The sequence below is a fragment of the Octodon degus genome, unplaced genomic scaffold (assembly GCF_000260255.1).
Source record: "Octodon degus isolate 3935 unplaced genomic scaffold, OctDeg1.0 scaffold00264, whole genome shotgun sequence".
Classification (NCBI taxonomy): domain Eukaryota; kingdom Metazoa; phylum Chordata; class Mammalia; order Rodentia; family Octodontidae; genus Octodon; species Octodon degus.
The window spans coordinates 1,672,599-1,691,086 of NW_004524840.1; the positions used below are offsets into that span (position 1 = coordinate 1,672,599).

Here is an 18,488-nt window from a genome sequence, read left to right on the forward strand (position 1 = left end):
TGACCAAAGGCTTCTTTATGTCATTTTACTTCTTTGATTTATTTTGCTTCTGTATTTCTGTATAGAGAATTCTCTAAAATACAGAAGGCCTTGCAGTCCTCAGTGCGTATGAGCAAGAAATACTTACTGCCAAAGTGACTGAAAGAAACAAATTGAGTGATTGGAAGTTTGATCTACATTACTTATAGATTGGCAAGATGTGTTTGAGCTTGCCACTGCACATGGCACAGCATTCTTATTCATAGTATAGACATGCCACACCTACCTTCTTGGATTATTAGAGATGAAATGAACTTTTTTATGTATTAATAAAACTCTTGAATACATCTGAAAATATCAAAGGTAATCCTGTCAAAGCAAAAGATACAGAGGGTTAAAAATAGTAATTTATTGATGCAAATATATAAGCAATAATATTAAAAGACTAATGAAGTGAGGCTTGTTTGAAAAGGCTTTAGAAGTCACTTATTTGTCCTCCACATAGTTTGACAGGGCTCCTTTGCGTGTCTGGGATCTCTGGTACGATGGCTGCAATGACTGGGATATTTCAGACAAGTACACCTGGCCCTCTCGCCCTTGCCTCTCACCCCCTATCAGCATGGTCTAGAATGATATTGTGGTAGAAATGGTGTAACATGGCTCATCTGCTCTGAGTTCAGAACTCAAAGGACTTCATTTACATCCTCTGTGTTGCTCAAAGCAAATCCTAACACAGGTCCTCATCACATTCTAACATAGGACCTATCCCAGGCTGCAGAAGTAGCTTCTGTCTCTTGATAGAAGGAACTGAAAGTCGTTGTTGGCTGTTTACTCTCTGCTAAATGGAAGAGATGAGATGTCAGGCGAGGAGCTTTGGGGTACAGGAGGTATAGAAAAGTAGTGAAGACATATATGAGTAATAATGAAATATGAAACAGATAGAATCCAGGTATGTGTGCCCAAAATAATAATGCACTGTAGAAAAGAGAAGCAATAAGAAAGGAGAAATTAATATAAAGAGTGAAGGCACACCATGAAATCTTGTGAAGTGAAATTATGACAGCCATTGGTGAAGATGAGATTTAGAGCTTTTATATACAGGAAATGAATGAGATGGCTACATAAGAGGAGAAGACAGACAATGGGTCTCTCTTCAATAATCTAGGAAAAGTAGCCATGGATTTAAGTTAGGGAATATGGAAAAGTTAGGCTGTATGTTGAGCAATAATGGGGAAGACTGGAGTCATAGCTCAGGCACCTAAGAAGATAGGAGGTGAGCATAGCAATTGTCACCCAAAAATGAGATATTAGAGAGAAAACTGGTGATGTTAACTATTACTCCAGGAAAACAGGAGTGAAACCAGGAAAAAAAATCATTCCGTGTCTTACAAGCCTGAATGGCTTGTGACCCTTACAAAGGTAAAACCAAATTTTTGAAATGTAAAATGTAGGAAAACATAATGAATACAATTTGCACCTAAGAGTAAGTCCAACAGGACATGCAAGTGAAATACTTATGGATAGAGAAAGCAAAAGAACTATAAAGAGCTTAAAACTTGGACTGCTGGGAGACAATAATAGTAATTATACACTACATTTACATAATGCTTTATGATTAAAATGCTCTCCAAGGCATTGCCTCACTTTATCCTCACAGCACTCCTCCAGGTGGAAAGTGGGCTTATTATCCTCCTTATTTGGGGAAAGTGTGGTACACAGAAGAAAGAAGCTCCACTGCGGTGCACTGACACGGTTGGAGTGGGCAGTGACCCCGTGATGTTGGAAAGGTTGTGTGACTTCTTTGAGCATTATTTATTTTTAAAAGTATAAAAGAAAAATAATGATATTAAACTCTCTACATTATAATTTAATTATTATACATATAGTTTAGGTCTTTACGGCCATGTGAATGTTACTGTACCAGTAAGTATATAGTGCATATATAAATGTTTATGTCTTTCTGCATTTTGTAGATGACCCTGAAGTTGAGTCTGGTGGAAGAATCAGGCAATGAACACAACTCTGTAGCCTAGTGCTCTGCCCTCTGAGTGAGTTCCCCTTACTGGCAATTGAAACAGTAAGACTGAGGAAGTTCTCCAAGGAAGTAAATATACACAAGATCAAAGAAAGGAAAACACATCTAGAAAAGAGTTCTCAATAATTATTTAAAGGGAAGAAGGAAATCAAGAAAGACTTTTTTAAAAATGGTGATGAGATTGATGAAATACAGTTTTGTACTCTTGCTGATCCCAACATTTTTATGATACTAAGCACAGAGTGTCTCGGGGTGCACAAATCGCAGTGGGAGTGGAGGGTCAGTGGAGAGGGAGAAGCTCTGAGCTCCAGCTGGGGATGGCAGAGCGGGCGCAAGGAGGAGCCGTGGAGACCAGCGAAGCGGGGCAGCTCTAGGTGGAGGAGCGCGGACTGAGTCTGGAGAGTTCGTGGGGGAAGGCAGTGAGGCTCTGGGGCAGGCCAGGCTGAGGTGAGGAGGAACACAGCAGAGTCAGACCGTCTTGCCTTCTGGACTCTGTATGCCCCTTTCAGTCTCACAGTTCTGATTCTAAGTAAGGTAACAGTTCTAATAAGAAGAGAAGACGCAGAAAAGTATCTTTGGGGTGTCCAGGGCTTCTATGAATATCTACCACCAGTCAAGTGCCATTGTTGGCAGGATTGTTTTCCTCAAACTAATATTTTCTCTCTGTCTCCATGAAAATTCTCCCTTCTAGTCTTTATGGTCTCTCTACACAAACATACTTTGGTTTGTGTTCTCTGCTTATTTGTTGTGCCAGCTATTTATCAGCCTCGATTTGTACTTTAATTCTCTTTTATGATAGCATATCTGTTTGTTTCTCAGAAGCTATTTGACCAATTTATTTGTGCCGGATCTATAGTCACAGTCAACCTTGTTACTCAGTGTGAGGTGTTTATTCTTTGATGAAAGCATTCTTTGTCCTACATGATAAAATGCCCAACACACCTTTATTGTAGCAAAAGTTGCAGTCATTTTGTTGTAGTTATGCCATATTATCATTTGCTTCTTACTAAATATATTATGTGGCTATTTCTACCAGCAAATTCCCAACAATACAATCTGAATTCAGACTACATCTTGGATCTCTTAAAGATATTTTCTTTACTTTACATAGTATTAAATACTTAACAATGCCTCAATGGGTACCATTTGTCCGCTAAATAAATGTTTTTTTTTGAAAACAATCTTACCAAAAATGATACTAAAAAACACAAAACTATTCATACAGAGTTAATAATTTATGAACCCAATAGTCCTGTAGTATTTTTTAAAAATTTCTGTATTTGGTATAGTGTCTTACTGTACATCTCAGACTCATAGTGATGCTCTAGTTTTTCAGCCTCCCCAGCGCTGGAATTACAGATGTGCACCACCATGCCCAGACTCTCATGTAGTATTCTTAAACCTGCTTGGGCGTAAGTTATGTTAAGGGAAAGGGATACCGGCCTGCCCGTCTTCCCCAGTGCCTCCCACCTACTGGCCAGGCAGGCCCACAAACAGTGGCTGACCACAGAGGCTGGAAGAGATGGCACTCCTGGTGGTCTATGCAGAGAATCTGAGACTTCCAACGCATCACTTTTTAATGTATCTCTTTTTTCAAAGACAACCATTTTCAATAATAAGTTGGTTAGTATATTTTTATTATTTAGTCTTTAGTCCACATTTTTCCTCTATGACTTTACCCTGAAGAATCTCCACCAGTTCAGAACTGGTTAGAATCATTTGAACTAACTAGCATGCAGACTGTGCCTCAGACTCCTCAGACCCAAAAATTATGAAGTCACTGAAGAGCACACAGGTTCTTTCAATTCTGCCTTTTTATTGCAACTAGTGGTTTTAGTCACACTTAAAAGTTAAAACAAATAAAACAGAGTGGTTGAAGCATGACTTTGAAAAGGATGCCGTGTTGAATTTGAATTTCTAGGAGAAAAGTCCATTTACATTTGTAGCAAATATAGCAATTAAGTCTATAAATGTTAGAAATGCTACAACATAAGCAGTATTTATGTATCCATCACCTATCTACTGTGGTCATCTTTCATATTTTACCTACCTGAGTGTCTACAGTAGCAATCACCTCTACTATGTGTGATCAGTCATGTCAAATCATCTTTCTAGCATCTATATCTCAATTCATCATCTTTCTAGATGTCACGCACTTGCCATCTATATAGCAATCATCTTTCTATCTAATCTATACATACCTAACTGGCTACCTTTCTACTTGTATTTGTTAGAGATTCCACATCAAAAACAGGAAAATTTAAAAAAAAACCCTGATATTTATTTCTTCTTGGTTCTGGAATTTGGAAACCAAGGTGTTGATAGAGTTCTTTTTGACTTCAGTGAGGGAAGTGTTTATTTCAGGTGCCTTTTGTGGCATCTAGGTGGCTGTCTTCGTCCTGTGTCTTCACATTGCCTTTTCTCTTTTAAACTGTGTGCTAATTTCTCTATTATATGAATATCAGTCATATATTTGATTAGGTCCCAGTCTAGTGACATCATTTTAATTTAATTACCTCCATAAATACTATCTTTAAATAAAGTCAAACCTTAACCTGCTGGAATTATGACAGCAGCACATGAACTGCTAATGGTGACACATTTCAGCCAGTACACAATGTATTATCTGTCTATCGTGTGACAAAAGTAATGTCTGTTCAGAACTTAGATCAACATTCATTTTTATTTTAAGAAATGTTTTATCACTATTACTAATTAGAAAGGTCAGCAAGTGAAAATAGTAGTGAACAGACTTAATATTCAAATAGATAGTTTTACTAGTGCTTTTGAATTCTTTGGAGATGGAAGCTTTTCCTTTTTTCTCTTTCTCTCTTTCTTTCTTTCTCTCTCTCTCTCTCTCTTTCTCTCTCTCTCTCTCTCTCTCTCTCTCTCTCTCTCTCTCTCTCTTTCTTTCTTTCTCTTTCTTTCATCCTAAATTCTTTCTTTTCTTTGCTTGTTTGTACATGATGAGACTTTCTTACCACCCACTGTTAACACACCACTGCACATCCCTGGGCACCAGCTTCCATTGGACACAGATCAGTGCAGATTAAGAATGAGACATGGACCTGAGGTCAAACAGGTCATGGTGGGTCACTTATCTGGGTGCTTATGTTATCACTGACCCTCCTGGTTCTAAAGTCTGGGCCTCTGAGTCTGACAATCTTAGGGGGCTGGACACATGTTCTTCTGCTCCCATAGTATCTAGCTGTAGGCAACATTGCAAGGTGATATTTAGCCTTTTAGCTTATGTACATCTCAGACATGTCTCATCCCTCAGCACAGGGAAGGCATGGGAAAATCTGTGCACATATTCAGCTAGTCTGACTAATGCCAGAGTGCGTATCTGCCCTTGGACTCTCAGACCCAGCTGAGAATGTATCATTTCTGTATGTCTGAGTTCTTAGGAGCCAGACTAGGGAAAGAGCACCTTATCATCTTCTCCAGAGATTCACTGTTATGTAGACTTTCTTCACTGTAATTTTGTTTTATCCTTATAGCATTAATCATTTTACAAACTTAAGTACAATGACATCTTGGCTTCCCCATGGCTAAGTCGTACTGCTTATTGCCCAGAGTCTCCTCTCAGTTCATACTTTTCTGACTCAAAAACCAACAGCTGTCTTTATGTTTCTGAGTTCCATTGTTTTGTATCTTCCCTGGAGAAGGAGGAAGTCATATTAGCTAAAATCTCAAACCTCTATCCTGTCTGAAAATGGGTTCATAATCACTTTTCAAATATATCTTAAGTCTAGATTCATTACTACTTTTGGATTCCTTATTTCTCTGTGTAAGCTATAAGCTAAGTCATGAAACAGTGTAAATTTTAATTCTTTTAGTTAAATTATTGTAGTACTAAAATCTACACTGTCCACATTATACAGTGAGTCTCAGAAGAAAGAGAGTCCTGAACAATTTTATATTTAGATTATGTCAAGGATTTTGTAAAGGAAAATAGTTATTAGCATGAATTTTTTAAATTACAAAGGAATTGTACCTATGAAACATCTTTGACCATGTGTGTCAGATAATATGCCACAATAATTTATATTCCTTTCTTCATATTTTCTTCCTTTCTGAGATCTTCACCTAACAATGTAGTTAGCTATGCATTTCACTGAATTTTGTAGTAAAATGAGGGACAAAAAATAGGGTAGGAAGAGTTTCACTATTGACATACTTTGTTTTGGAAAGCCTGTATGAAATTGTGCAAGTTTTATAAAACAGAAAAGAAGAAGGGAGATTGTGGAGATAACATCAAAAACCATTCTTCTGAGGGAAGCAGTAATTCCCTCTGTGTCAGTACTAGTGGGAAGGTGCCAATCAGGTGAACAGGTTAAGTTCTTAGTCAAAACTATTGGACATAGTGGCAGAAATCATCTTAACAGTGGATGCATTGGTATTTTTTAAAGTTCTCCAACACACTTCTAATATGCAGCCAACTTTGTAATCCAGAGATGATAAAGGATCCAAGAACAAGTCTTTCCGAAGATGACCAAGTGTGGCAGAGAAATGACAGAGCTGAGAAGCATAAAGAGACCAAGGAGTGGCATGATATTCAGTTTCCCAAATACTGTCCTGGATGATGATCTTGGATTGATCACCTGAACTCACCACCTCAAATACTGCTAAACCTGACATAAGATGTCAAGTACTGGTTTAAATGTCAGAAAGTATGCATGAGTGAAATTTTGGTTAAATTTTAGAAAATTGGGACATGTGTATTGCATACTTCAGTATGTGGTATGAGATTTACACCCCTCATATATCTTAAAATTTATTGAAAATTTCTGAACTTTCTTATTGGTGCAATAGAGAAAATATTACCGTCAAATAGGGGACGTAGACATAACTTGTCAAAGTACCCTTCGATTAATGAAAGAGAAAGTGTCATAATTGTTAGTTTTAGATTTTTTTATTTTATTTTTTTACTTTTTATTAAGGGTCTACAGGGTCCACAGGTTCTTACCAGGTAGATTGGACTCGTAGTGATCAGCTTGTGTTCAGCCTCCCAAAGAGCTGGGATTACATCTGCATGCCACCACTCCCAGTCTCAATTGCCATCTCAGCATGCCCCCAGGGGCCAGAGTGACATGCCTCAAGATGGGATCCTGGTTCCCACGCCTGGGTAAGGAGGCACTTTAGTCCACTGAGCTACCTGGCCAGCCCAGTTCTAGATTTTTTGACACACAATTAGTAGCTAATGTTATCTCATTGTTCCACCCACAGTTAAACCTTTACTCTGATCCTCTCAGCAGAATCACATACCTCATTTAATAAAAGAAACCCATCCATGTAAGACTCATTATGTCTGGATGAGAGAAAAGGCAAAGTAAATAATTTCATCACAAATTTTAGTAATATGTGTCTTCTTGTCTTATTTGACTGTAAAAGATAAATCAGTCCTTTTCAATATGGCCAATATTAGCTAAGAAATAAATATTAAGGAAACTGTATATGTCACTGACTTAAATATTTATTTCAAATAAGTGTACATATTTACCATTGTATGATCATTAGTGTAAATATCATTAATGGTTTTAATACAGTGTTACAGTACTAAAAATTTCCAAGGCATTGCTGGTGATTTGTAGAATGCAATAAAGATTTGAGATGGAAATATCACTTTGAATCTTTGTTAATTTAAGTCAGAGACAGGAAGTGAACTTTTGAGGAAAGAAATTTGTTCTAAATTGATGTGTCAACAGTGATTATAGGGCCAGACTCTCAAGGAGACAAGATGGAAGACAAGGTGACTTTACAACTTGGAAGAGACAGGCACTCCTGTATGGACCACACCTTGAGATCAAGACAAAAGAGGAAACACAGCTACATACTTCCCTAGGGATAGATGTCAGGGATTGATATTCAAATAGGTATCAGTCACCTTGAAAGAGCCCCAATAAGTCACTAGCCCAACCCACAACAGGAAGAGACCCTGTCCCATATTCATGTCCACTTGCTATGTGACTCACTTCCCCATTTGGCACTGGATCTAATCAATTTTACCTGAGCAATGGTGCTTGTAACCTCATTGGTTGACCATAGCTTTTTCCCACCTCATGTCCATCTAAGTGAGTTCTCCTGTCTTCTCTACCACCTTAGACCCACCTAACCACATGGTTTTCCTCTATAAAAGTCCCGGGAAAAAATAGCTTCCTGAGAACCACCCGTTCAGGCACCCTCTCTGTCTGTCTCAGACAGGAGCTTTCTTTCCCTTAATAAATATATTCTACTCATAACAAATTATTATAATATGTAACTTTTATTATTTTTATAAGGATGAGTATACAATAAGTATTTCATGAATGAATTCAATTTTTTGCTACTATATGCTATAAATTATATATAACGTAACATAAAAACAATACATGAAGATGAAGTTGAATATACAAGCATTGACTCACAAAACATTTGGGTTCTGGAGAAGCAGAATGTAGGAGAAACCCTGCCTCACAAACACTTTCCACCCATTTATGTCCAACTGTTCCCACATCATTTTGAACCTGTACTTTGGTAAAAACACACGGGAAGTGAACAATTGAAAAAATAATGCATGTAATTAAAGTATCGTGAAATACCTTCACCATAACTATTTGCATATTAGAGATTAAAAATGATATTTATTTAAGAATACCTAATTACCTGAAGGATCACTTTGATCCTTCTGTTTGAAAAGCATGCTTAGACCTGTATAATAACTAAAGAATAAAAAAAGGAACAGAAACAATTCCCTTCAACACCCAAATCTAAATTCTGTAATCATGATGTGTATCCTTTTTGATGAGAATTCATGATAGCTCTGCACTTAGGCGCCCTGTCAAAATGTTTGCTCAGAAATGAAAATCATATGCTATGAAAGCATACTTTTTTGAATCCATAAATTATTTCATTTTAAATACATAATTCTAAGGAAGTTTCCCTGTTGTACTGGGGACTTAGAAGTCATTTTCATTTTTGATCTTAGAGAAATCAGAGCTTCTTTATCTTTTAAAGTGTGTAAGCTTTAAAACAAAAATAAAAGAAGCTAACAAACAAACAAAAAATACTTTGCCATTGAACAAGAATTCACCATTTGCATGAATTCAACCAAAAGCCATTATTTGATGGATGAAGTTACCCAAAATGACTACTACTTCTTCCTCATCATCTTCTTTTTTTTTTTTTTTTTTTTTGTGGAACCAGGGATTGAACTCAGGCCCTTGCACTTGCCAGGCAAGCACTTATTCTACTGAGCTACCCTCCCCCCACTACTAGATCATCACAATTTAGCTGTTTTTAAGTCTATAAGAAATAATTTGGAAAAAATCATAGGCTTTGTTCTAGGGTTATGAATAATCAATTACAATTTTACATGTCTTTCCAAAAAACATATGATAGTCAGAAAGGAAAAAGCCATTGTTATATAGTTTTTATATATGTGCTACCAAAGAGAACACAATTATGTAGTTTTTTGTTTTTTTTTTAATTATGTAGTTTTTAATGATTAAGAATATACATGATTTTAGACAACATAAATTGAAATGGGATTGAGTCCAATAAATAAGAGCTGCATTTATACACAAGAGATCAGAACAGGAAAGCAGATCATGTACATCTCCACCTCATGTAACAAATTACAATTTTCATCTCATTTTTAATGTAGCTATGAAGCAAAGTTCTCCTGCCTATAGTACTTACAATTTCTGGCAGGACTTTCAAACATGCAATGACCATAATCCTTACTTCGTGTTGAAAGCAAGTGCTAGACATAGCTGGTGGAGGTCTTTCTGAGCACTGTCGCATTCTTGCGCTTGTCTCTCTGTGGCACACAGTATGGAGGTGCTGGATATCTCTGCCACTGCTGCTTTCTGTTGCAACAACAGAATCCGCAGAGTAGACCTCCTCCGATGAAGAGGACAGCAGTGCTCGCCCAGCCCAGGAAAAGGGCTGCGCCCAACTCTCGTTTCTGACCGATGGGGACATTTGGGTTGTAGAATTCCCTGATGATGATATTGGCAGTCCAGCACACTGGAATCAGAACAAAGAAGCCTGTCAGGATAAAGAGAACTCCAGAAGTTCCCAGAAGGTATGCTTTCACCCTCTCATCAGAACCTGCACACTGGACCTGCTTCATGCCACAGATGCCAATAATTAAAGCAATGAAGGAAAGAGCAATGGCCACACACATGAGGGCTCGGGCTGTTTCCACAACAGGTGGCAGGGCCAGCATGGAGGTGTAGAACTTGCACTGAAGCCTGAGTGTGGCTTGTCGGACACAGTTCATCCAGAGTCCTTCCCAGATCCTCTCGAAGATGATGATGTTGCTGCCTATAAAAGCTGATACTCTCCACTGAGGCAGAAGAGTTGTGGCAATGGTCCCGACCATGCCAAAGAACCCAAGAGCCAGTCCAGCAATCTGCAGGGGATAAAATGCCATCCTCTCTCCTTTGTAATACAATCCAACATAGAGTGTGAGATGATGCAGAACGTGGAGGATTCTTCGAGTCTAGAGCAGTCTCTGATGATCTTCACAGCTCCTGGCCATAATGTTTTAGTCCAAATCAAAAGTGGTGACTGAACTTGGCCTAACTAGAAGTACCTGCTGTAAATACATGCTGACACGGTGTAGACATCTTCATTTCTGTTTGTATTATTCACTTGTCATATATAATTAGTGCCCAGCCAATAAGAAAGCAGCTAGAGGCGTGTCAAGAAATACTGCATTCAACTTTAGTGTTTCTCACATTATTATTGTCTTAGCAATGCTGTAATTAAGTGTCAAAGCTTCCATTGTGGATTGCTAATTACAGAGCTGAAAACTTCCCTTTAAAACCACTCTGATATGGTGATATAAATATATGTGGTAAGCCACAACTAAAAATCCTACCACAAAGCACTCAGTCTTAAAGGCAGAAGTTGAAAACCACTTTGAACTTGAGACTATTACTTTCTTCTAGTGTGAACCACTTTTTCTTAATACAAATAATCAGCTCTGGCTTTAATAAAGACTTCAAGGTAGAGAAAAATATTTAGGCACTCAATTCAAGACATTCACAAAAACTATTGATACTTAGGAGGAGTCTTAGCAGAAACTCAAATGTCACAGTTCATTCTTCAGTTCCTTTCTGGGAGAACACAGAAAAACATTCCTCATAATTGATTTGGATTTATAATCATTATTTATAATTATTCTATGTGTGATTAAGTAACATCTCTCCCTCTTTTGAAATATAGATGGCATGTAAACTTTCATTAGATGTTTCTTCAGTGACAACTTGGAAACCCAAAGTGTAATTGATTTTGGCTGGGAATATATAGCTCAGTGGCAGAGCACCCGCCTGGCAAGTACAAGGTCCTGAGTTCTATTTGTAACACAAAAATTTCATTTTATAGAAGAACATAATAAGATCTTTTGAATTTGACTTTGAAACTACTTCAAATTCGGATAAAAAAAACCTTTTGGACAATATCTTCAAGGACATCACAATTACTGTTTTCCTTGCCAGAGGTGGGATAAGAAGTCTAGAGAGAACTAGCTAAGACCAACAGTCTAGGAAACGGCCCATGACCTAGGGACACATCTGGCTTCTATCTCACTACATTTGCTCCTGTCTTTAGTCTTATTCAAAAATAAAAGGGAGAGATGCTTTCTTTTATTTAGTTTCATACTAATATATGAAATTCAGCAGTACTTTTCCATGGATTTTTAGATAAGTTTTTAACACAAGAAAAATTGAATGGAGGTCATTTCAAAATTCAAGAGTAAAGTTGACATACTTGACTACCCCTTTCCTGACACTGACCATGAACTGAAGGCTTGCTGTGGGAAGTATAGACTTTTTTCCCCCTCTTCTATACCCCAAAAGAATTAATTTGAAGGATGAAAACTATTCAGAAGTGAACACATTCAGTATTTTTTATCTGGAAGATACTGTGGTTGGCAAAAAGTTCTCTATTTCACTTAGCCCCGTGCCAAAGAATAGATAGGTGGTCTAGTATCATCCAAGTTTAAAAGGTCTATTAATTGAATTAAGAAATATGACAGGCCTTGACTTCTCAGGGCCATCTGAGAGCTTCCTGTCTAAGGAATGTGGCTCATGGAGGAAATACGTGACTTCTGCCCAGCTCATGGTTTCCAGCCCCAGCTCAGGATGTGGGGTTTTCTGAGTCTTTTGTTTTGAGCTGCTGAGCCACAAGCTTACTCATCCCAAGCCTGTCAGGATCTGCCACTGTTACTCGGACTGACAACTCCCAGCCCATCTTCATTCTAGGTTCTTTCCCCTCATTCCATCTCAGTTTTAGTCCTATCTTCGCTTCATTTTAGAAGTCTACAGCTTAGAACACCTTTCCCTTTGTTTGATTTTCTTCTAGCTAGAGCATGTGGTATGCACGACGAGTAAACATAACTGAGAGCACATGCTCACTTAGAATACAAAGGTGCATGCTGGAAGTAAGGATAAACTGAGCAACGTTAATGATGCAGGATCTGTTACTTTGGCCCTGACAGCCAGTCAGTTGTTAATGCCATCTTTACTTTTTTCTCTTCTACAAGTAGGAGGACAAATTGCATTCCACTGCAACTTTTCTTGGATTCTGATCCCTTTCTACCTTCTCTTGAGGTTCGTGTTCCATTGAACATTTTCTCCTTCGATGACAGCTATGCTCTTTCTCTTTCTCTGAGTTGTCCTTTAACAACTAAATATGTTCAATTATTGCCTTCTATTTTAAAATTTCATGCCTATTTTTCCTAAAGATATACCATATCTCTATGCTTTGGTCCACTTGTTTACCAGGATCCACACATTAAAAAAACAAAACAAACAAACAAAAAAACTCAGAAAACACAATGACTCCTGTCATCATGCTGCCCTTAAACTTTCTTAGAAGAATAATATCCTTCTTGGAAATTCTAACTTTTATCTCCAAAGAAACTGCAGTATATTTGCTTATTGTTCTTTCCTTAAAGATGATGACAAATCACTGTCTCCTTAAAGGTAGGAAAAAATTATGTGCTTTGGGTGAGATTCAGTCTGGCCCTGACGGTTTAGACATCCATCATCAGCATACTTTTAAATCCCTCAAAGAGGTCTTTTCTACATAATCAGAGTAATATTAATGCCAATTGTACAGGGCTGCTTTGAAGATTGAACTCATGCAATTTGTGCAGCATATTCTGCCCCAACTAAACACCCAGGAAAGGTTTTTCTTTGGTTTCCAGCATTTGTCCCAATTGCTTTTGTTACATCAACGTGCTTATTACTTTTATTACTGTACTTTATCGCTCATTCTCAGACTCTCCTTTTTGTGGGTATTTTGCTATGCTTCTTTCATTTGCTCATTTCCTCCAGTGCCCCGTTCACACCTCTGTATTCTTCTCACCTCACAAGCTAGGCAGTCTCACGAAAGCCATCTCTTCCACTTCCTGTCATGCCTCAGTCTTCCACCATCAGCCTCCTTCAGATGTTTTTTGAAAAAAGACATTTATTCATGTCATTTCTATCCATAGGGACAGTCAATACCCACCCAGTGATTCATCAATAGAAGGATACAGTATTTCAACCCAAAAACCCCAACTGGATGTTAAGTTTGAGGAGTAATTCCAGCTCCAGAAATCATCAAATCATCCTGGAGCCAGTAGAGGCCTTCATAGTGTATCAACCACAACTCATCTTCCATCCACATTCAACCTCATCCTTTTCTTCTTTTTCTCCCTTGTCGCCAAATGGCTCAGCAGATTAAAGCACCTGCTTAGGCAGACTCAGGGGCTGGGGGTTCTATCCTCAGGCCTGCCATGCTGGCCCCACCCCTGGGGCACGCTGAGATAGCAATTGATCTTGGGCATAGTGGCACATACTTGTAATCCCAGCTCTTGGGAGACTGAAAACAGGAGGATAACTATGAGTCTGATCTACGTAAATGAGACCCTGTTGACCCTGTACTAAATGAATAAAAAATAATAATAATAATAAACCAGCATCCTAGTAGGCAGCCAGTCTGACAGAGGGCTCCGAGGCCAGGGATGGCTTGAGTCTGATGCAACTGGTGAGACTCGCACAAGCAGAGATGAGGACTAAGATAAGCCACAAATGTAGGCAAGAAAGGGACATGCAGGGGCATGGGAACAATATAGGAATCTCCTATAATCAAAGCAAAGGTGACATTTGCACAATCCAGTCTCAAGTCTAAATTAAAAATCTCAGAACCTAAATAAATAAATACCATTCACTAAAACCACATGGCAATTTTGAAAGAATGGAAAGCCACACAACTGCATATGAGAGAGTAGTTAGAAGGGGACTGAATTGGTCCAGATGAGAGGAGATGAAGAAGCAGGTGAAGGCAGTGTGGAGACGTCTCTCCATTTCTGTTGTGTGCAAGAGGGGCAAGTGGCGAAGGTGAGTGGTGAACTAGAAACAGAGAAAGGTTTCAGAGTTGATTACTCTATTGTTGCCATAAGCATCACTATACTCGGGTGCATCTGTCCAGGGTGAGACACTGAAATGTGAGTGGTCTTAAGAAAATGAACAAGAGTTCAGTTTCCAGAACAGGACTGTCTGAAGCCAACCTATTGAATACAGAGAAATAGATGTTTCTCTGGACTGCTGGACAGTGTGGGCTGTACTCATATATAAGAGCTCATCCTGTCCAGGAGTTACCTATTGTTACTCTGCAGTTTCTGAGACTTATTCTATCATCTTGTTCTTCTGGGACTTGCATTTAATCTTAGAGAATCTAATTTAGGTTGAGGACTTTTTGACTTTCCTCTGTATAAATGTATCAGAGTTTTACTTCCAGTATTAGCTTCAAGTGAACGGAAGTGGAGGTATAACACCAACACTGGAACAGGAAAATGAAGACACTCAACAAATCCTACTCTTCTCTTGCTTCTTGCACTGTTCAAGTATTCCACAACTAAAGATGTTCAGACATTCTCCTAATTTACTGTATATCTATTTTAAGAAATGTGACCCATATCCCTTAGTGGGTAATTCAGGTCTTAATAAGTATAAATGAGTCAGAAAAAGTTTTAACTGGACTGAAGCTGGGGAACAGGAGCTGTGATGTGAGCTAGATGAATATGTTCTATTGATAGGAGATAAAGTCAGTAGGGCTGCTTTGATGGTGTGTGGAGACCACACGCTCGCATTCACAATAGCTATATATGTAGTGTTTCTACTGTATCATTGTTTACTCCATTTTATAATACTCCAACCGTAGTATTTCCTCTCTAAACTTCTTTCTCAGTTCCTATCAGTCATATATGCATTGCCCATTTAGTAATTAATTTCCTCTGGAATCTGATCCAAATGCAGTCCACAAAAAAAATTCACACTGAATTTGTAGATCACATCATCTTTAACACCATCTGTACATTTGCCATTTAGTCATTTCTTGTTTTTTCAATTATCACAATGTTTATTGATACAAGCATATAAAATCAGGGCATGAACATGATTTGATAAATTAAGTAGGCTTAACTTCAATACTATAATAAGAGGGACCAATTCAAATTCTCACCATTTGTTTCACACCCACAAAAAAACACTTCACGCTGTAGGAATGCACTTTTCTCAGTAGTACTTGAGTGGTTGCATTATTTATTATCCATTTGGTTGTTACAGAAAAAATCTTAACTGTAATTGATGGTTGTTGCCATAATAGCATATCGCCTGTATTTCTACCTCTAGTAATAGGCTTTATGTGCTAGATTTTAATATCCTTGAGCCTGGGCAAGTGCACAAGTCTTTTTTTTTTTAAAAAAAAAAAAGGTGGTTTACTTGCACAAAACTGATCAGTTTTGAAAGATCGTTAATGTTTTAGCCATTCTTAATACCATACATTCCTATCCATAATATTATTCTCTCAAGATCTAAATCAATACACATTTAAATTCATGTTTATTAAAGCAGTTTGCAATCTGGAGTAAATTATTGAGAGTAGAGATTTTTGTCTACTGTATTTACCGTTATATTCCCCATACTTAACATAGTCTCTGATACGTACAGATACCCAAGAAATACTGTATGAATGAATAATTACTACATTAATCAGTATAATGCTTCACTTAATTAAGCCTTTCCTAATTTAAGGTTTCCTATTTAATTATATCTTCTTAAATTATAGATGTGCAGTACTTTCCTACAGAGTTGAGGGGTGCCCAAGAGTGGATTTTCATAATGGAATATTACCTTATTTGTTTAAAAACCAACAGTTCTATCCCAGGAATTCATTTGGGAATAATCTAAAAATCATCTGAATTAACTTTAACACCATTAGGTAATCAACCAAGTTGCTGCTGCCATGTTGCACTTCTAACACAAATTTCAGCTCTATTGAGGATATTTCATTCCGCTATGCAAATCGGCTATCCTGTGAAGTCAGTCAAAGAAATGTCAGAGTCCACTCAAATGGAACACACTTTGACACATACACACACAAACACACACACGTGCATGCACACACACATGATAAAATCTTTGAATTTATCTTCTCTCTTGTTTTTTTTCTCCACCTAATGTAGTGCAGAAATAGTTTTAAAATATTATATAAATGAGAAAGTGCCTTATCACACAAAAACCAAATAAAGATTTCGGAAACAAGACAAATCAAATGTAGGCAATAGAATGTGAAAATGCCAACCCTTCGCCAACAAAGTAAGTGTAATGTTTGCTAAGCACTGATTGTTTTGCCTCCAAGGTTTTTACAGTAATGCAGTAAAAAACAAAAATAGAAAACAAAACCAACCAACCAAAATTGTTTTAGAAAATGCATAACTCTCAATTGCTTCTAGATCTACTCTGCTTTTATTTTTATTTTTAAAAAGAAAATAAAATATTTTGACAAAATAAGGTGAGAATGACAATAGATAATACACTTTGTATTTTTATCATCAAAGTAGTTACTCAGGACCAGCCAAATAGCTCAGCAGATTAAAGTGCCTGCAAGCAGGAGAAAGATGGTGGTTCAATCCCTGGCCTGCGGTGCAACCCCTGTCCAGGGGTGCACTGTGACAGTGACTGAAACTGTGTGTTGGCTCATGCCTGTAATCCCAGCACTTGGGAGGCTGTAAACAGGAGAATCACTATGAGTCCGATCTAGTACTAAGACCCTGAACACCCTGTATACCCTTCCCTAAAATACAAAAACAAAAACAAAAACAAAACAAACAAACAAAAAAACAAAACAAAGAAGCTACTCAGAGTACAAGACATAGACCAGAAAGATTGATATAGCTCAAAACTTTCTTTTCAATGAACTAAAAGGAAGTCATGGTATAAGTCAAACAAATTTAAATGTGCATTAATTTTTTGAAACAATGGAATAGATAATTTTGAGAATTACCTTATTTTCTTTCTACTTATTATTTATCTTTTATTTTGCTCTGAGAGTGAGAGACAGAAGGAGGGAGATAGAGATATTCTCATATAAGAGCAAAAGAGGAGAAACCATGTGATATTTAAGCTTGTGTATCTTACTTATTTACTTACAAATGCCTCATTTCTCTGTCTTTATGGTAATGCAATACTCCATTGTGAAGAAATACCACAATTTCCTTATCCATTATGGGTTGATGAACACACATGCTGATTCCAAGTTCTAGCTATTATAAGTTGTTCTGCTATAAACGTAGGTATGTACTGCTTCTGTTTTAGAATACAATGAGCAACATTTTTGAATTAAATAGCACACACATTTGCCCTGGTGTTTCCTGTTTAATAGGAGTCTACATAATGTAGTGCAAACGTTCAGGTATGAACTGATAGAACAGTGATTTTTAGCCCCTATTTCATGTTAGATTCATCTGTGAATCTTTGAGAATAATACTAATATAAAGGATGCCACAACAGACCCACTAAACCCAAATCCTGAGGTGGAGGTACTGGTGCTTGTGTGTTGATTTTTTCATCATACTTGCTTCAGTATTTGGGAAACATCTCTGTAGCAACAAAATACAGGCTGAACTTAATGCAGTACAGAGTTTCTTTCCTGTTGCTCAGAGTCATACTATGGAAAATAATTAACCATAACTTCCAATTATGAAAGCAATTTCAAAAATAGCTCAAGACAGGACAGGGCATCAGCAATTATTAAGTGTTTTAAATGAGTCCAGGATGGAACTGGGTTGAAATTCACTGACTGGTATGAATGAATGAATTTTATAACCTTGAGGGAATTTATTCAAATACAGTTAATGTCATTAATGTCACAAACTTCCAGCACTGGGTTTTAGAGCATATATTTGAGACTATACTCTTTGTTAAGAACCTAGAGTGTGAATATTTTACATTTCTGGTTAATCTTAGTCTTGCATGAGTAGGTAAAGAAAAGCTTTGAAATAAAAATAATTAATTCATTGCTCTTATTGTTCTACAATTAGGCAGAGTTGTTTTTAAAAAGCCAGAGAAAGGCATGATATTTATCAATTAAAATTGAAAACACCTCAACTGAAACATTAGTGCAGTGCTTCTCAACTGTGGGCTACATTCATAAG

General features: G+C 37.4%; 1 protein-coding gene across 1 annotated transcript; it reads right to left on the reverse strand.

The window, feature by feature from the left end:
• Positions 1 to 9,758: 9,758 nt before the first annotated feature.
• Cldn17 (claudin 17) lies at positions 9,759 to 10,433 on the reverse strand. Its single transcript, XM_004646304.1, has one exon. It carries the CDS (start codon positions 10,431 to 10,433, stop codon positions 9,759 to 9,761), a length of 675 nt encoding a protein of 224 aa, XP_004646361.1.
• Positions 10,434 to 18,488: the final 8,055 nt, after the last annotated feature.

What these genes read in the sequence shown, in the direction of transcription:
- Cldn17 (XM_004646304.1), bottom strand. Translation starts at nt 10,433, where the DNA reads ATGGCATTTTATCCCCTGCAGATTGCTGGACTGGCTCTTGGGTTCTTT.